At 40.3% G+C, this 16429-nt stretch overlaps 1 protein-coding gene across 1 annotated transcript in view; it reads right to left on the bottom strand.

The window, feature by feature from the left end:
* The window catches only part of NALCN (sodium leak channel, non-selective), a 250382-nt gene extending 234534 nt beyond the window's left edge, over window positions 1–15848 (bottom strand). Inside the window, exons 1-4 of the mRNA XM_074815367.1 lie at window positions 15689–15848; window positions 14866–15010; window positions 5972–6118; window positions 3474–3656 (exon numbers count right to left, since the gene is read on the bottom strand). Of these exons, the coding sequence (XP_074671468.1) occupies window positions 3474–3656; window positions 5972–6079 (291 nt within the window). The 5' untranslated portion in view covers window positions 6080–6118; window positions 14866–15010; window positions 15689–15848. The remainder of the gene's footprint in view (window positions 1–3473; window positions 3657–5971; window positions 6119–14865; window positions 15011–15688) is intronic.
* Window positions 15849–16429: the final 581 nt, after the last annotated feature.

Genomic DNA, 16429 nt, shown 5'->3' with positions numbered 1-16429 from the left:
TACAGACAAAAGGCTAGGATTTTCAGAAACTACTTTCCTTTTCTAAAAATCCCTGGGAACCAAAAGAAGTAAATTTCTCATCCTCAGAAGGTGTTAATTAGACATTACTTAACATTTTCAAAATCTTCTTAGCTCAGCTATACTTACATTGTTATTAATTGGAACTTCAGTGGATGGTGCCTGCCTCCTCCATAAATTAGGTTTCTCTCTGGACTAAAATTTTGCATTAATCATGGTTCAAAAGTTAATTAGCATTTCAATTCCTAAGGCCTTTACAGAAATACTGATTTATGGTAAAGTTCAGTAGAACCATATGGCAATACATTCATTGACCCTACATTCACTAAAAGTCTTGAATGTACCTAAATTAGGACAGCAGTTCATAAACAAATTTCCTTATATGAAGATGTTTCATATACAAACATCTTTAATAAATGCTAACAGGTTTCTAAACAGTGCCTTATTTTCCTTTGATTGCCACTGTCTTTGTAAGTCCATGGATCATTATGTTCTTGGCAGCATTGTAATATTTAACCAATATTTTCCCTAGAGTAATAATCCAAAGAGTAAGTCAAATAGTTCACCAAAAAAGGATTATTTATTAATTAGCATTCAGAAAACCAATTTGATAACATATTCAAAAAGCTCTGATTTAACAGCTGAAAAAAAGGCCAATCCAGTTCTAACAGTTTTACGAAAGTTGCTATACATGACACAAGTCCATATCCTTGTCCTACAGTTCTCTTATTCACATGAATACTGTGTAGCCACCAGGCCCAGTGAAGCCATCCTTTCCCTTTATTCAATAACTGTGAGACCGCATCCACAAGCCTAATTCTGCACTGAGTGCAGTTCTGGGCTCCCCAGTACAAGGACACAGACATAATGGAGCGAGCAGAGGGCCACCAAAAAGGTCAGAGAGCTGGAGCACATGACTTAGCAGGAAAGGGTGAGAGACATGGGTCTGTTCAGCCTTCAGCAGACAAGGCAAAGGGGGGACCTTGTTGCTGTCTACAACTACCTAATCAGAGGATACAGAGAAGATGGAGTCAAACTCTTCTTGGAATTACACAGTGGTAAGAAAAGCTACAAGGAACACAAGTTGGAACATGGAAAATTCTGATTAAGTATTAGGAAAAAAAATTTTGCATGGGGTTGGTCAAGCACTGGAGCAGGCTGTCTAGAGAGCTTGTGGAATCTTCATCCTTGGAGGAGTGAGATTCACCTGGACAACACAAGTCATGGGCAACTTCATCTAACTGGACCTGCTTGGGGCAGCAGGTCAGACTAGATGACTTCTGGATGTCCCTGCCAGTCTAAGTCATTCTATGACACCATGACAGTGTCAATGAAGGCACTTCATTCCAGTGTAACTGTATTCACTGATGAATGCTACATGACATTAAGCTGTGAGCAAATCCTCAGTTGTTCACATGGTAAATGCAGCCAACTTCTACTAAACAATCTCTCTTTGCATAACAGTAGTTATGCCTACGGTATTTTTATCTAATAAACGAAGAGTAAAATGTCAGTGTGCAAATGAAATAATCTGCATTGCCATCTGCACATGTATAACATGAATCAAGGCAATGGAACCAACTCCAGACATCTGTTGATTCTGTGTGGACAGACTCATCAGACATACTTCAAAGACAAGTTCATCATATGATGATGTAAGGTAAGTTCATGCTATGAGGAGCAGCTGAGGACTCTGGGTTTGTCTAGTTTGGAAGGAAGCAGGCTGAGGGGTGACCTCATTGCTCTCTACAGCTTCCTGAGGGGGGGATGGAGAGGGAGGTGCTGATCTCTTCTCCCTGGTACCCAGTGATAGGACACATGGGAATGGTTCAAAGCTGTGCCAGGGGAGGTTTGGACTGGACGATAGGAAGCATTTCTTTACTGAAAGTGTGGTCAGGCACTGCAACAGGCTTCCTAGAGAGGTGGTCAATCCCCCAAGCCTGTCAGTGTTTAAGAGGCATTTGGACAATGCCCTAAATAACATGTTTTAACAAACTGGTCAGGCAGTTGGACTACATTATCATTGTAGGTCGCTTCCAACCATTCTATTCTATTCTATTCTATTCTATTCTATTCTATTCTATTCTATTCTATTCTATTCTATTCTATTCTATTTCTACAAATTTAAACAACCCAGTGAAAGACATTCGAATATGAAGCAGAATATTATTCATAGCCCCTAGGTGTCGACTGTGAGTGAAGTTGGTATTTCCATACACAAAGGTTGAGAAATCAAGCTTTGTACAGAAGTCATACTGCTGGCCACCCCTCCCTCTCTATGCATTGATACCTATGTGTCTATTTCTTTACTGTCTGTTCTGGTTAAAACAGTAATTTGTTACTCCTACACTGTTCAAATGTGCACGCTGCTCACTAATTCCTCATTCATGATCCTGTGTCCTCATCTTCACCTGCTTAATGGACATCTCTGAATAAGAGAGTACAAGTAGCGGCCAGAAATAGCACTTCACAACGGATTACTCTGGCCTTATGCAACAGATGAAGATTTTCTCAGAATCATCTTATTTCAGTAATGTTCTAAATGTTAATATTAATGATACTTTTAACTTTTACTATTAATATTCAGTAAGTATGATGACATAATAGCTTCGTTTGGCAGTGAACAAAAAATGTTATGTGCCAACTCAGAACAAATCGAAGAGCTAAGTAAAACCTCAGATGTCTCTGGAGTTACCAGACCTTTCAGGAGTGAAAGCAAAGTATAACATGCTGATTAGCTACTCTGTGCAATAGTGACATAATTGTATTGTCAATAAGGTCTGCAGATAGATTTTCTATATGTAAGCTGAATTTGTATCTTTTTGTAGAAGATTGGAAACAATCAGTAAAATAATGCTACAAAATGATGATTACTGAAAAATTCTGCAGTTTTACATTCTCCAATATCATATCTACTTATACAAATTAGTCCAGCAACAACAGTAAACATATGATAACAGAAGCATTTGTTTACCAACATGCATTATATTAAGGAAAAAATTCAGTAAAGCAAGATAACCTTCTCATTTAGCTCACAGTAAGACATATGTTCTTACTTAAATAAAGGAACCACACAACACCACATCCAACCTTCTGAAATGAAAATCAAAGTTCTAAGTCCATATATGGATCTCTAGACACTTCCAAAATATTCTTGCTGATGTATATGTAGCTTATTTTTCCTTCCATTCTTTATATTAATCCAATGAAACTATCTGTTTCTCAGTAGGAAACCATTATTATGAATGTTGGTATTATATTTTGGGTGGGATTAAATATGCAGTAAAGCTGCATCTTTGTCAGTCTCTTTTCAGTTTATACACCATGGTGTTGCCTGCAGTTAAAAACAATCATATCAAAAAGAGCTGAGAAGTTAAAAAACAACGATCAAATGTCACCAGCATATATTCAGATCACTTTCCTAAGCACATGTAGAATACTGTTTAAACGCTTACCTTAACAATCCCACGGATATGCATTTTTGCTATCATCTCTGCAGTGTAAAGAAACATCAACAGAGTATCAAGAGCAAATGTCACATACTGGAGAGGAGGATAATGCTCGAAGGTCTTTGGAGTGTTCATACAAACGGAAATAACACTGATGATGGCACAGATTCGTAGTAAAGAGTGTACCCACTGGAAAAAAAAAACCAAGACATTGAAAGATTGCTTTGATGTTCAAAAAAAGCTCAATTATTTAGCCTCCATAACTTGTACCGGCACTTTTTGTAAACGCACATTTGCGTTTTTCTTTTACATCATGATCCACATATTAAAGATCTTCATCCAAAAATAAGCACTCCCGACTTTTAGTTTTATATATATAGAGAGAGATATTAGTTAATTTGGGAGGTTGTATAATTCAGAAACCAAGAATTAAGAGCCAGAAAACTGAGAATTAGGACTCTATCATTTCTACTTTGTGGCTTTTGTAATCCAATTTCCTTTCAAATGACAACTTGTCACATCTATGTGCAGACAATAAGTGGAATTAGTTGATGTTATAAATTGGGTGAATATATTAAAAGAAAATATCTGTGGAAAATTTTAGTTCCATATTTAGATGAACTGATTTTTAAATCAGTTTACAATTCCAAAAATTAAGTGAGAGGCACAGGGATTAAAAGCATCCTTCCATTTATGAAAATAATAAATATAAAAGAGACTGTGTCACAGAAAGATGCTTCTAAACATCAGGATTCACTTTTGTTCCAACCAAGTTCTGCTGCTATAAGAGAACAGTTCATTTCTATGACAACGTAGGTCTCGGTCTCACCACAATCATTATTAATAACGCTGATATTCAGTGCCAGTCACAGTGGGAGGTCTAATGAATTAGCAGAATGTATCAATACGGGGGTTTAAGGTTGGATTTTTTTTCTTTTAAATCAAAACACCATTGAAACATCTTGAAGCCAGACAAGTGTAATAAATCAAAGATAGTAAAGTCATATCTATCAAAACAAGAAGAAAAAAAAAAGACACTTCAGCAAGAAAAAAATTCTCCAAACAAAACCCACCTAACTAAAGTGTATTTATAGCAATTTTTCATCTGGGGAAAAATTCTACACTCATTTACACCACCTCAGACCTTTTGACATCAAAAAGAATTAAGAACACTCACCTAATTTAGTACTGACTGTATGTGCACCTAAGTGTAATGATATTTGACCTTAATTGAACAGCTCTATCATTTGCATACTCTGAGACCAAATTAATAATTTGGAGGTGGAAGGAAGCTGATGAATGATCTCCTATGTCCGTTTAACACCTACTGTTTCAAACCTTGTTTCAACTGAAAAAATTAACATAAATATTAAAGTGTGGTTGATATAAAAACTATTTGCCACAGTAAAATGTTGGTATTATACACACTAAGCAGTATACAACTAGTCTATCAGCATGACAAGAAAAAAATTATTCCATCGAAAAAACGTGTACTGTGTATGGAGAAATACAGGTAAATAACCCAGCATATATTTCTGCAGTGACATTTTGAGCTTATTACAGCAGTCAATACAATTATACTTAAGATTCTTTAGCATGAATTAATATATGGGTGTTGTCTTGTAAATGATTTAGGTGTTAAAACTCAGCAGCAAAGTGGAGGGGATCCAGCATCTCTATTGCAAACGAGATGAGAGTTCCATTAAATGAATGTAATGCCAATGTGTATTATTTCAGAATATTTGACCTTCTGCTTTTACAAACTAAAAATTTCTATGCTACTTTAAGAGAAATGCAAAAATGCCTTCTCTGCAAAAACACGAATCATTCAAAATACAGGAATCCTGGATGCACACCGACTGCTAAATAAATAAGTTAATCATAATAACCATATTTACATGGTAAAGGCATTTTCTTAATACTGCATGTTCTATTAATAACTCCACTTCCAATGAAGCTTTCCCCAGTTTTAAGTTGTCAGAAACTTTTACACCTATCTATATTTCTTAGGGCAAATTGTAAGTTAAAAGATACCAGAAAAACATGAGCCGTATTTCAAAATAACCAGCCAAAATAAACTTTTATATTCATAAGTGATGTAAAAGGAGAAATCTGAAAATCAAAAGTGCCCACTGCTGGCTACCACCTTAGCAATGAAATGCTCCTTTTAACATCCTTTTCAAAAGCTCATTCTACAAACTTAACTTCTAATTTCAATAAATATGTTAGGAACCAGAGACATTGAAAGGATGGCTGTTTAAAAAAACAATCAGTAGATGAACTGGTTGGCAAACACTGCTTGATGATCCCCATCCATTTGCAACAACCAAAAGAAACCTTTTCACGTAGTTTTGGACTTCTTGCAAAAAATGAACTGGTGGATTAGCAACCATAGCTCAATACTTGTTTCTGACATCTATTTCAGAATCTTTTGTGGAAGTCATATTTCAGTAACACAGGTTACATGTAACTTAAAATTATTAACAATGGAAGGAGATACCTACTGGTTTGTTAATCCACAGAATATCTGCATTGTCTGACAAAGATTCATCTGGACCGAAATCTGTAACTGGCTGGGCTTCCACCCTTGAGCTTTGTTTCCTTTTCAGCATCCTGAAGTTAACTGTTGTTATCTATAATCATGAAACCTCCTTGAGGAGAAAAAAAGAGAAGACATTAATTCACTAAAACCACTTTATAATGCATTTTGAACAGTTTTACAAATAACCTAAAGCACTTTGTTTTCACACAGACTGCTTTTGTCCTTACTGATTAACAGGATCCTCATTTTATTAAAAAGCTTTGCCTATATAAATCACTGACATGACTCTCGTTAGTTTACAAAAATTTACAATGGTATGCAACGCAAACGATTACCAGAAACTTAGCAACATGGGCAGAAAATTTGTATTGCTATGCAAAGAATGCTATTGCTGTGAACTTAAACCCAGAGTAATCATTGGATGGATTTGACCTGGAGCCATTTAATTTAATGGTGACATTTCCATTTATTACGCTAGGCTAAGATAAAGCCCAACACGAAAAAGGCAAATAGGCGATGTTAAGCAGCCAACAGACATTAATGTTCTTTACTGAAATAAGAAGAGCTTTTTGCTGTATATTACTACTAACATGTATTCTTCTAATACTTTTTTTAAATCTTAGCAATTATCCAATAGCCAGACAGTCAGCTGTCTCTGGGGCTTGTGTGGGCACATGGAAGCACTGGGGAAAATGTGTTGTTTCCACAAGGTCAGGCCAAGTCTGGACATTCCTGCATGGGTGGCACTGACAGAGCCTTCTGTATGCTCAGCAATGTGAGCCACAACTAGTGGATGCACCATGACAGCAGGAAGGTGGGTTAAATCTTATTATTGACTTTGCCACAGACACAGTTCATGGATCCCAGAGTCTAAATAAATCCAAAGAGATGAAGAAGATACACTCTCTCAAGGAGTAACAGTCTGCCCATGAAATACAATTCTGTCACTCATGAAATACAATCCCCTAGGGATTTTTTTTCAGGAAAGTGAGGAGGAAGAAGAAAGCAAGATCTTGAGACCTTATTCTGGACCTTCACTCTGGACTACGCATGGTTTGTAGGTGACACTACACTTTTGAAAAGTTTGTCAAAACCAGTATAAAATAGAATTATAGAATGGTTTGGTTTGGAAGGAACCTTTAAAGATCACCTAATTCAACCCACCTGCCAGGAGTAGGAACATCTTTCACTAGATCAGGTTGCTCAAAGTCCCATCCAACCTGACTTTGAACACTTCCAATGATGGGGCATCCGCAACTTCTCTGAGCAACCTGTTCCAGTTTCTCACCATCTTCATCGTAAAGAATTTCTTCCCTTACGCGCAACCTAAATCTTCCCTCTTTCAGTTTAACACTGTTGCCCCCTTGTCCTGTCGCTACAGGCCCTGGTAATTACAGGCCCTGGTAATTACAGGCCCAAGTATCACAATGATGACTGTAACATGAATGCAAGAAACGTTGTCCTCAATTAGCTGGAGAAAACAGTGGGCTCAGGATTGCTGAAGTTCCCATGTGCTTGGTCTCATCTGGCCTTTTCAACCACAGACTGCTGTTTCATGTCCAGACACTATGCACCTATGCATCCTTGGCTGTCTCTTTCAGCTGTTATGGCAAACAACCTATTCATCTTCTTCCAAGTCCCTTGAAGTCTACTCCTACTCTGTCTATTTTCTCTCTTCCAGATTTAAGAGGTCAACTCCTGCCTCTGTAATTCCTTTGCTACATTTTCAGGAAAGTGCTTTTCTGGTTTCTCCTATGGTGTCTCTCCATACATGATGAGCTCTGTATGTGAGTTCCCCGCAGGCTTCTACAAAGGTTTTTCAGTACCTTCTTTCATATCTGCCAGTAAACTAAAACTGCCAATCATGATGACTGTTCCGCCAGTACAACCTTGTGTTTTCCTGCCTATATGCACCTATCTCTTATCTGCTGTCTAATATTTAAAAAAAAAGTCTGAACCATTGGTCTATCTTTATATAGACCATAAAGCAACAAGGTCAAGGTCTTGGACTGATGGTCCCAGCTGGAGGAGGTGACATTATGCAGTAATTGATTTTTTAAAATAAACAGAAATTATATAAAGGGACAAAATAAGGGACAACTTCTGACACCTTTATTAGTATTGGATGGTCAGTCACAGCAATCTTAGTACAAGTGAAACTGGCAAGTTGTCACTAAAAATATACAAATATTGTAAATTGAACATTATAAATTAATAGTCTCTCTAATAAATGAAGACTGAAATAATACCCATACAGGTTGTATGTTCTCTTAATTCTCATGGTCAAGCTTCATGCTCCAACTTCTTTCTTGTAACTGAATTCACTACTTCCTCCTCTTTAGCTATTTTTCCTGCTTTCTCCTATGTATTTCTAAGCCTAATGTATTGACCTATTTTCTCTACTTGGACCAAGGCATAACTAGAAATGCTTGAAGCCTCAGAGATGTTGGTGTACTTTTTGAGGTCATGAAGCCTTAAAATGGCTACATTTGGCACAGTGATAAAAAGTTTACTGCAATGTCTTGGGAGCTGCATTTCTCAAGATCTTAGGAAAAAAACAAAACCACACTTTCTAAAATGTTTCTTGCAAATATGTTCCTTTGGAAACTATTACTCAAAAGCTAATCAGTGAATTAACAAAATAATAATTTTATGTTTACCATTTCTGGTAATGGCTATGACCGTGCTCCTAGTAAACTCTAAGAAAATACGTACCAGTAAACAGAGAATCAATAAGGTAAGTACAATCAATGATGATGAGCAGAGGCCCAGGATATGAAACACTGAAAAGCCAATGACACTCCAAATAACAAGCTATGTCCATTTGGGGAAGAAAGTAGATAACTACCATTATGCTTTTCTCAGTATTCCTTATTTGCACATCTGCTGTATAGGAAGATCAGCCATATCCTTCTAATGAAACTCCCATTCACCCTTTTACCCAGTGCCTTTTTTTTTTTAATTGATCTGGGTACAGAAAATATTGTGACCTTTAGACACAATAATTTAATGGATTCATTTCACTACTTAATGTTTGACTAAAGAGATCAGAATTCTTATTTTTAAGAGGTGGCCTTGAATAAACAAATCACCATGCATATAAATCCAGTGGAACAGAGGAAATGTTTATGGAATATAAGAACTTCACTACTTGAAATGAGCAGAAATGCCCACAAAAAGATGCAGAACAAAGATGACAAGCCAAGAACCTTCTGGAAATGGTCTTTAGCAAGATTATTCAAAGTATAGCACTCAAGCTTTTATGCAATTTTTTGTTGTTCTCACTATTATTTTTCCAGGGAACACACAGGCTTTTACATATGTGTGTTACTGTAGAGCAACACAAAGCCCAGTGCAGCCTCAGGACTCTGCCGTGTGTGTAAAGAATTTTAACTCTTGGACTACAATCCTTTTTCACCTGTTTCTGCAAGGGGGAACCAGCTGAAAGATGAAGAGGAGGAAGGGAGCTGTGCAGGAACTCCTTCCAGCATGTGACACGCAGTGAGCACCACACCAAGCTGTGCTAATGGGTAGGCTGTAGTCCTCCCTAACTCCAACCAGAAATCCACCCCTGCAGTTCCCGCATTGATTCCAACAAACAGCATTAGGACTTTCTTTGATCACAACTTTATGTTATTAACATGAAAAGCTTAATACATTCTCTAGGATATATTTCTAGCTCCAGAGTTTTTAAGAAATATTGGGTGCAGGGCAGAAACAGATTTTGAGACAGTAAAATACCATGGAGTTTTGGGGCTACATCCACTTCCCATTTCTCTGGAGTATTTTTTTTACAGTAGAATGAAAATCCACAGCACAGGTGTCAATCTTCTCAGGGAGGAATGTAGTATCCTTGCTTTTAAATCTCTCCTCTACTTTTAGAAGCAAAGACAAAATAAAGGAAGAAAACCAAATGGAAAATTACTCACACACTGAACCCCTCAGATCCATTTGGGCAGCCTTTTCTTCTCTCTCTCCCTGAACTTTCAGGCATGTTCAGCAACCACCACCACCCACTAAATTTGCAGCTTCTGCTAAAATGAAAGTATGCTAGCACAATAGTTGGTGAACTTAAGACCCACGGTGCACTTGGGAAAAAAAATGTCTGAAGAAAATCTAATCTCAGTTTGTGATATCCACACTAACCACAAGACGCTCCTGCAGATGAAAGTTTGCACTTCCTATAAAAATCAAAAGATAAATTTTTAAAAGCAGTTGATCCTACACCACATCAAATGCTGAGAAATCCGCGTCTCATTTTATAATGCAAGCTCACTGTGTACAGCATAATCTGCTCAAGAAATCTCTATCACAAAGTCAGAAAAATGTGCTTATAAATGCTCTGGTAGTTGAAAAGCAGGCAGTTGAAAAATGACTTCACAGAAAAATGAACAGGAAAATAAAGCAGATAGTCCTACCTACCACTTATGGAGTGAGTTTAAAAACCAGACAAATCCTTGGAATCAGCAGTGTCTGGCTTCCAACATACTTCTCACTGCCTACTGACTTTGTCACCTGACATCATGTGAGCACTGCCTGAAGGTCCTCCCAGGGCTGGCCACCTACAAGCACTCTCTTCAACACCAATTCGCTCTTCTTTGAAAATGTCAAGTTCCCTTCCAACTTTTCCCACTTCCAAGAGAATAATTATCTTTGAACCTTTTACTATCTGCGAAAGCTAAAATGGGTGACAGGAAGAGGACGTGAACACCCATACACACAGCATGATGACAAAATCCCATTTCCATATTATACATTTTAAAAAAACCCAAACCATGGGCTACCCTAGAGAAGAAATGGCTCTTAACCATAGTATGCATTATATCATTATAGGAAAATTGTTAAGTTCTCATTCTTTCATCCCAACAGCCTTCTTTCCCTCTTAGCAAATTGTCACTGTTTCTCTATTGCCTGTTCCCTCCATCCCCATGTTCTTCCATCCCTGCTTTTGGGTACAGGTACAGGTGAATGGCATTTCAGTATTTGTTTTCATGTAGCAAAATGTCTGAAGAGAGCAAGTCATATACATGACAGTACAGATATATTAATTTTAGAAGGGTAAAGACACAATTCCAATGGATACAGTCACATGGCACATGCCACTATGAATGTTACTAACTCCTAAGTAGCTTCAAGGAAAAACTTACTTCAGTATTTGTTCTGTGTGATATTGTTACTGCATCTGATAAAATGTCCTAAAAGATCTCTTCATTATTTTGAACACAGTATACTGCTAAGAGCTGACGAAACTTCAGTATTTATTAAAACCAAACAGGATTCTTCACAAAGAAGGTATACTAAAGGAAATATCCTAAAAATCAGTTACATTCATATTTTCAAATCGTTTGGATACAGGTAGGAAAGAACAGCTGGTGACATCTTGTACTTATTAACAGGACCCCAGATCAAAAATACCAGACTGGGGTTCACAGAGTAAAGAAGGCTTAACAATTGCTTAAGGCTGCTGCTGTAAGAACACCTAGTCTGAAAACAGACAGGTGTCCAGACTTTAGGTTTTTGCTCCCAACACATCTCCTGTGTCTTGTCTTACCATCAGCTAAGGACAATGCTCACACAGTATTTATTTCTTAAATATGAGTTCTTCCTCTCAGAACTAGACAAAATAATTCAGACCTACTCAGCAGAGGGAATCAAATATCACATTGCATACAAAAGCTGATCTCATGTAAGCCAGATATACAGCCTACCACTACTATCACATAATGTCATATCACAAGTCCTTTTTACTATATGTTTTCTAACATCCAGAAAATACAATTTTGAAGAAACTACACATGCATATACAGGGTGCTGTGATGCAGTCAGATAATCAAATTCTTAATTTTAAATAGAATTGGTGCACTTTTTAACATTTTTCAATTAAGAAATTGGGTCGAGTAAAAGAAAAAAAACAACTGAAGATGATTTTCCAAATGGCACTGTTAGACCACAACATGGCACATCCCACCACACCGCTTCTTTTACACACAAAGTAGAGATCAAGGTACTCAGCTACTTCTGTAGTAAAGAGCAGGTGCACTCTCACATTTCACAGTCTCAGCTTCCCAGGTATACTGAAAGGAGGGACACATGCAAGCATGAAGCGGCTACTTCTCAGTACAAGTAACCAGCCTTTTCAGTGGAAACCAAAGCACAAGCGTGGTGAGTACCCTCAATCTCCCTCCAACATGCTGGACGTTGGCATGATTGGACAACAAGACAGCTTTCCAAGCCCTGCAACTTAAATATATGCTTAGATATTACTCTGTCAGAATGGTTGATAAAGTACTAAAATTTAATGATGGCAACCGAATGCACAGTAATCTGCAGTGTTCATAGCAGGTTACTGAATGTGGGGTATTTCAGGGAGAGGATGGGTTCTCTGAATCCTCTCAAAGAATGACCTGCTGCTGCCCGCTCCTTTGCTTTCACGGAGGGCTACACCACAATTTCCACCTGGAGATGAGTAGACCACAAAAGCAAATCCCAGAACACTGCTCTTGTATTTTTTCCAGCATGATCCTTACTAAGCACATTGCTGCAGGTCTTTGTCAGGTATGGGCTCTTAAGGATTGTCATACAGACTACACTACAGTAGACTCATCCTAGGGCAGCAAGTGGTGGTTATGTGGCCCATAATCAAAGTGAACTTTTGAAGTAATCTAGCTGTTAAACTGTGCTATATATCCATAAAGGGAGTATATTTCCATCAGGCAACCCATCCTCTCCCTGAAATACCCCACATTCAGTAACCTGCTATGAACACTGCAGACCCACGTTTCAGGGTTTTAAAGAAAGGGATGAGGGCATTCTTCCCAGAATGATGCAGGGGTGGAAAGGAGCTTCTCTGTAGGCAGATGGCTGGCAGCATGCCTGCTGCTTAAGTGATTATTTTAATGTTGCTGGGATTTTGTTGTACCACTAATTACATGTTAGTGTGCCTAGAACCTTGTATACACATCTTTTCATGATTTAAATACATTAAAAATTAAGATAAACAGTGGTTATATTCTTTTAGCATTGTTACAATTTTTGCTAAAATAATTATTTAGGAAATTTGAATATTCTAGATCATCTTTGCTTCCCAAGTTCTCCCCTCTCCATCATTTAAGGAATCACCAGTGAAATAGTTAACACTTAAGTATTTTAAACATGAAATGCTGAAAACAAAATTAGGACTTTCTTTTTATCCTTTATCTTTCCTTTAAAACAAACAAACTGACATGTGATATGCATTTTTATTGCTGCAGAGCAGTTCCTAGAAGCTGCAGACGTAACCTCTGGTACAATACTACCATCTTCACAAACACAATGATTGAATGTAACTCCCAGGAAGAAAAGGCCAAACCCAAAGGCTTTATTGTGGAAAACTGAGATCATAGAATCATCAACTAATTCAGGTTGGAAGGACCTCAAGAGGTCTCTAGTCCAGTCTCCTGCTCAAGCAGGGTCAACTCTGGTGTCAGACCAGGCTACTGACGTTTACTCAGATTACTCCAGTCTGGTCTCGAAAACCTCCAATGATGGAGACTATACAACTTCTTTGAGCATCTTGTTCCACTGCTTGATTGTCCTCACAGTGGGGAAAAAAAAAAAAAAAAGAGATGAAAGAGGAAAACATCACAGAAAATAAAGAAAGGAAAAAGAAATTACCTAGTAAGAACCAAGACAATTTGCAGCCATAGTCTAGGAGTGGTATCTCCCAAAGAAAGACATTTATCAGTACTTAACCAATACAGGAAACTTCAAATGAAATAAAAGAGGCTATAGAAGTAAAGAAAGGGAGAACTGAAAAAGACTGAAAGGAAAATAAAATATGATTCAACTCATAATGCCCATATTAGGCTGACTTTGCTCTTTACCTCCAAAAAGATTTCATGCTCAAAATCTACAGGACATCCAAGTCATTTTCCAACCATGGAAGTATTCTATTAGTAACACAGTAAAAGTCATTTGTGAATGCAACACCTCTATTTTACTCATAAACACATCAAAAATCTTGTTTACAACTCCCTGAATTCCTAAATACCTTGGGGGGTGGGGAGGAAACTAAAATCCCCAGAAGCCAGTAACAGTTCAATCTCATCAGGAGATACCCATGCCTTAAGAAGTCATTCTTCTCTGTGAAAATCCGAGACTCCCCACCTCTTCCAGAGCTTGGTCCAGTGGCCCATTACTTCCTGCAACACAGCTTGACACTACTCATCTCCTGTGGTGAAGGTTTAAGACCTGAAACCTCTGTGACTCAAAACCTGGGTATGGATGAATGCCACATAGGTCTACATAGTGTTCATGGTACCAGCAATGTCCAGAAGCTGGAAATAAGTCAAATCAGAGTAAGCTGTATTTCCAGGAAGTAGAGCTTAAATGGGAATGAACTGTGATGGACCAAATTTCAGATCAAAATAAAACAGATGCCCCAAATAAAAAGACTATGTGTCGACATTTCTAAAGCACAAATAACATGCTGATTGTTATGACTTTAAAATTTCATTTTAAAACACAGTACCAAGCTCAAATGGTTAAACAAAAATTCCCCCAACTTTTCCTGAAAGTCCCCAAAGGTATATACATGAACTTGCAGAGCTGGAGTATTCTGGCAGCCAGAGAGAACTCGAAGAAATATAATTTTTTTCTCCCTGCATTAAAGTTTCTTAATTTTGTGTTTTATGCCGCAAAACTTAGTTCACTGTTAATATGTATTATTTCTCTGTTGGTTACTTATAGAGGGCAGGTGGGATGTGGCTGCTGTGGAAGAAGATGAAAGAGAGAGGGACAATGAATGAAACAGGAAATTAAGGATGCTTAAGACAAAAACAAAAGACTCAAAATAGCATTTAGTTAGTATTTTCTCACCGTGAATATTTATTTCCGAGTGTCTCAGAATGCAACAGTGGGTAACCAACCAAATCATAGCTGACTTAAAAGCTGTATCTGCACATAAAGGCCATCAGAAACCTCCATCCTTCCTAGAAACGTGTCACTGACGTTACCGGGAGTGCTAAAATAAAACGATGTCAACGTTAAGCACCTCTCTCAACGCGCAGTGTCGAGGCCCCCGAAACTGCACGTTACAGAGACTGACTTCAGGCCTTGGTACGTCGCTCTCTCCAACCGCCCCAACCCCGAAGCCACCAGCCCCGGCGAACCAGGCGAAACCTCCCCTCAGGGAGGCAGCTCCCCACAGCGCACCCCCTCCCGCCTCGGCCCCATCCACAACCACCCCGTTCCATTAGTGCACCCCCGGCCCGTGACGGAGGAAGAGGCCTGTTGGCCCCACGGCCCGGCTCTGCCTCAGTAACGAAGCGAGGCGCTTCTCGCGCACCACTGAGGGATGCGGAGGGGGCCCGGGGCGGCGGGGGCAGGCCTCCAGTCTCCCGCTCCCTGCGGCAGCAGGCCCCGAGGCCGGCCCGCCGCGCTCCCTCCCTCCCTCCCACGGCGGGGGAAGGACGGTTGGGGCGGGCGATGAGGAGGGCGCCGCCGCCCCTGCAGCCCCCGCGGAGCCGGCCAGGCCTCCCGCCGCGCCCATCCCCTCCCTGGGAGCCGCCAGCGTCCCCGGGAGAGCCCCGGCGGTCGCCGGCGATGGAGGGGCCGGGGAAGGAGGCGGGGAGGAGCCGGGGCCCACCGTGTACCGAGCCAAGCGCCGCGCAGCAAGCCGCGCCCGACGCCTCCGACCTACCGCCAGCATCTCCCTTCATGGCGCGGTCGGGAGGGGCCGGTCCCGGCCCCCGCGGGTGTGTGAGGTGTTACGATGGTGTGCCTGCCTCGTACGCCGTCCTCCCCGCGGTGGATCGGGGCGGCGGGGCCCGCCCGGTGGCGGCGGCGGCAGCCGCCCTCGGTCTCTCGGCAACGGCGGCGGCGGGCGGCCGCGGGGACGGGGCGGGGGTGTGGGGGGGCCGGGCGGGGCGGCCTGCGGACCGACGGCGGGGAGGGAGCAGGTGAGGAGGAGACAGGACCGAGCACACACATGCCAGTTCGGAAAAAAACAAGCAACCACCACCCTCGAGTTGCTAAAGGCTCCCGGTTGAGAGGAAATACGGCTTAACCGCTCGGGAACCGGGGGGTGAGGCCGGGACGGTGGTCCCGTGGCGCAAAACACTCCCACAGCCACTTGGAAATGTGTTCGCGGCGCCCCGAAACCCGCGAGTGGGGAGCGAGGTGAGGGGCAGCCCGCCGGGGGTTACCCCTCGGGCTAGAGCAGGCGCAGCCGCTGATCAGTACGGTTTTGGTTTGGGGTGTTTTGGGGTGGTTTTTTCCTCGTGACGATCTTCAAGGATAGTTTTCTTATTTTGGTAGGAAACCCTGTTTGTGCACCTCAAAGCTTTTTTAGTAGGCGCGCACTTCTTTGCCGCTGCAGAGCCTTTACTTCACTGGTAGCATCAGCTGGGTGGTCTGGTTAGTTTTCAAATTACTGAAGAGC

The sequence above is a fragment of the Strix aluco genome, chromosome 2, assembly GCF_031877795.1.
Source record: "Strix aluco isolate bStrAlu1 chromosome 2, bStrAlu1.hap1, whole genome shotgun sequence".
Taxonomy (NCBI): domain Eukaryota; kingdom Metazoa; phylum Chordata; class Aves; order Strigiformes; family Strigidae; genus Strix; species Strix aluco.
Note: the sequence above shows the minus strand (reverse complement) of the source record. Positions and strands in the feature narration are given on the sequence as shown.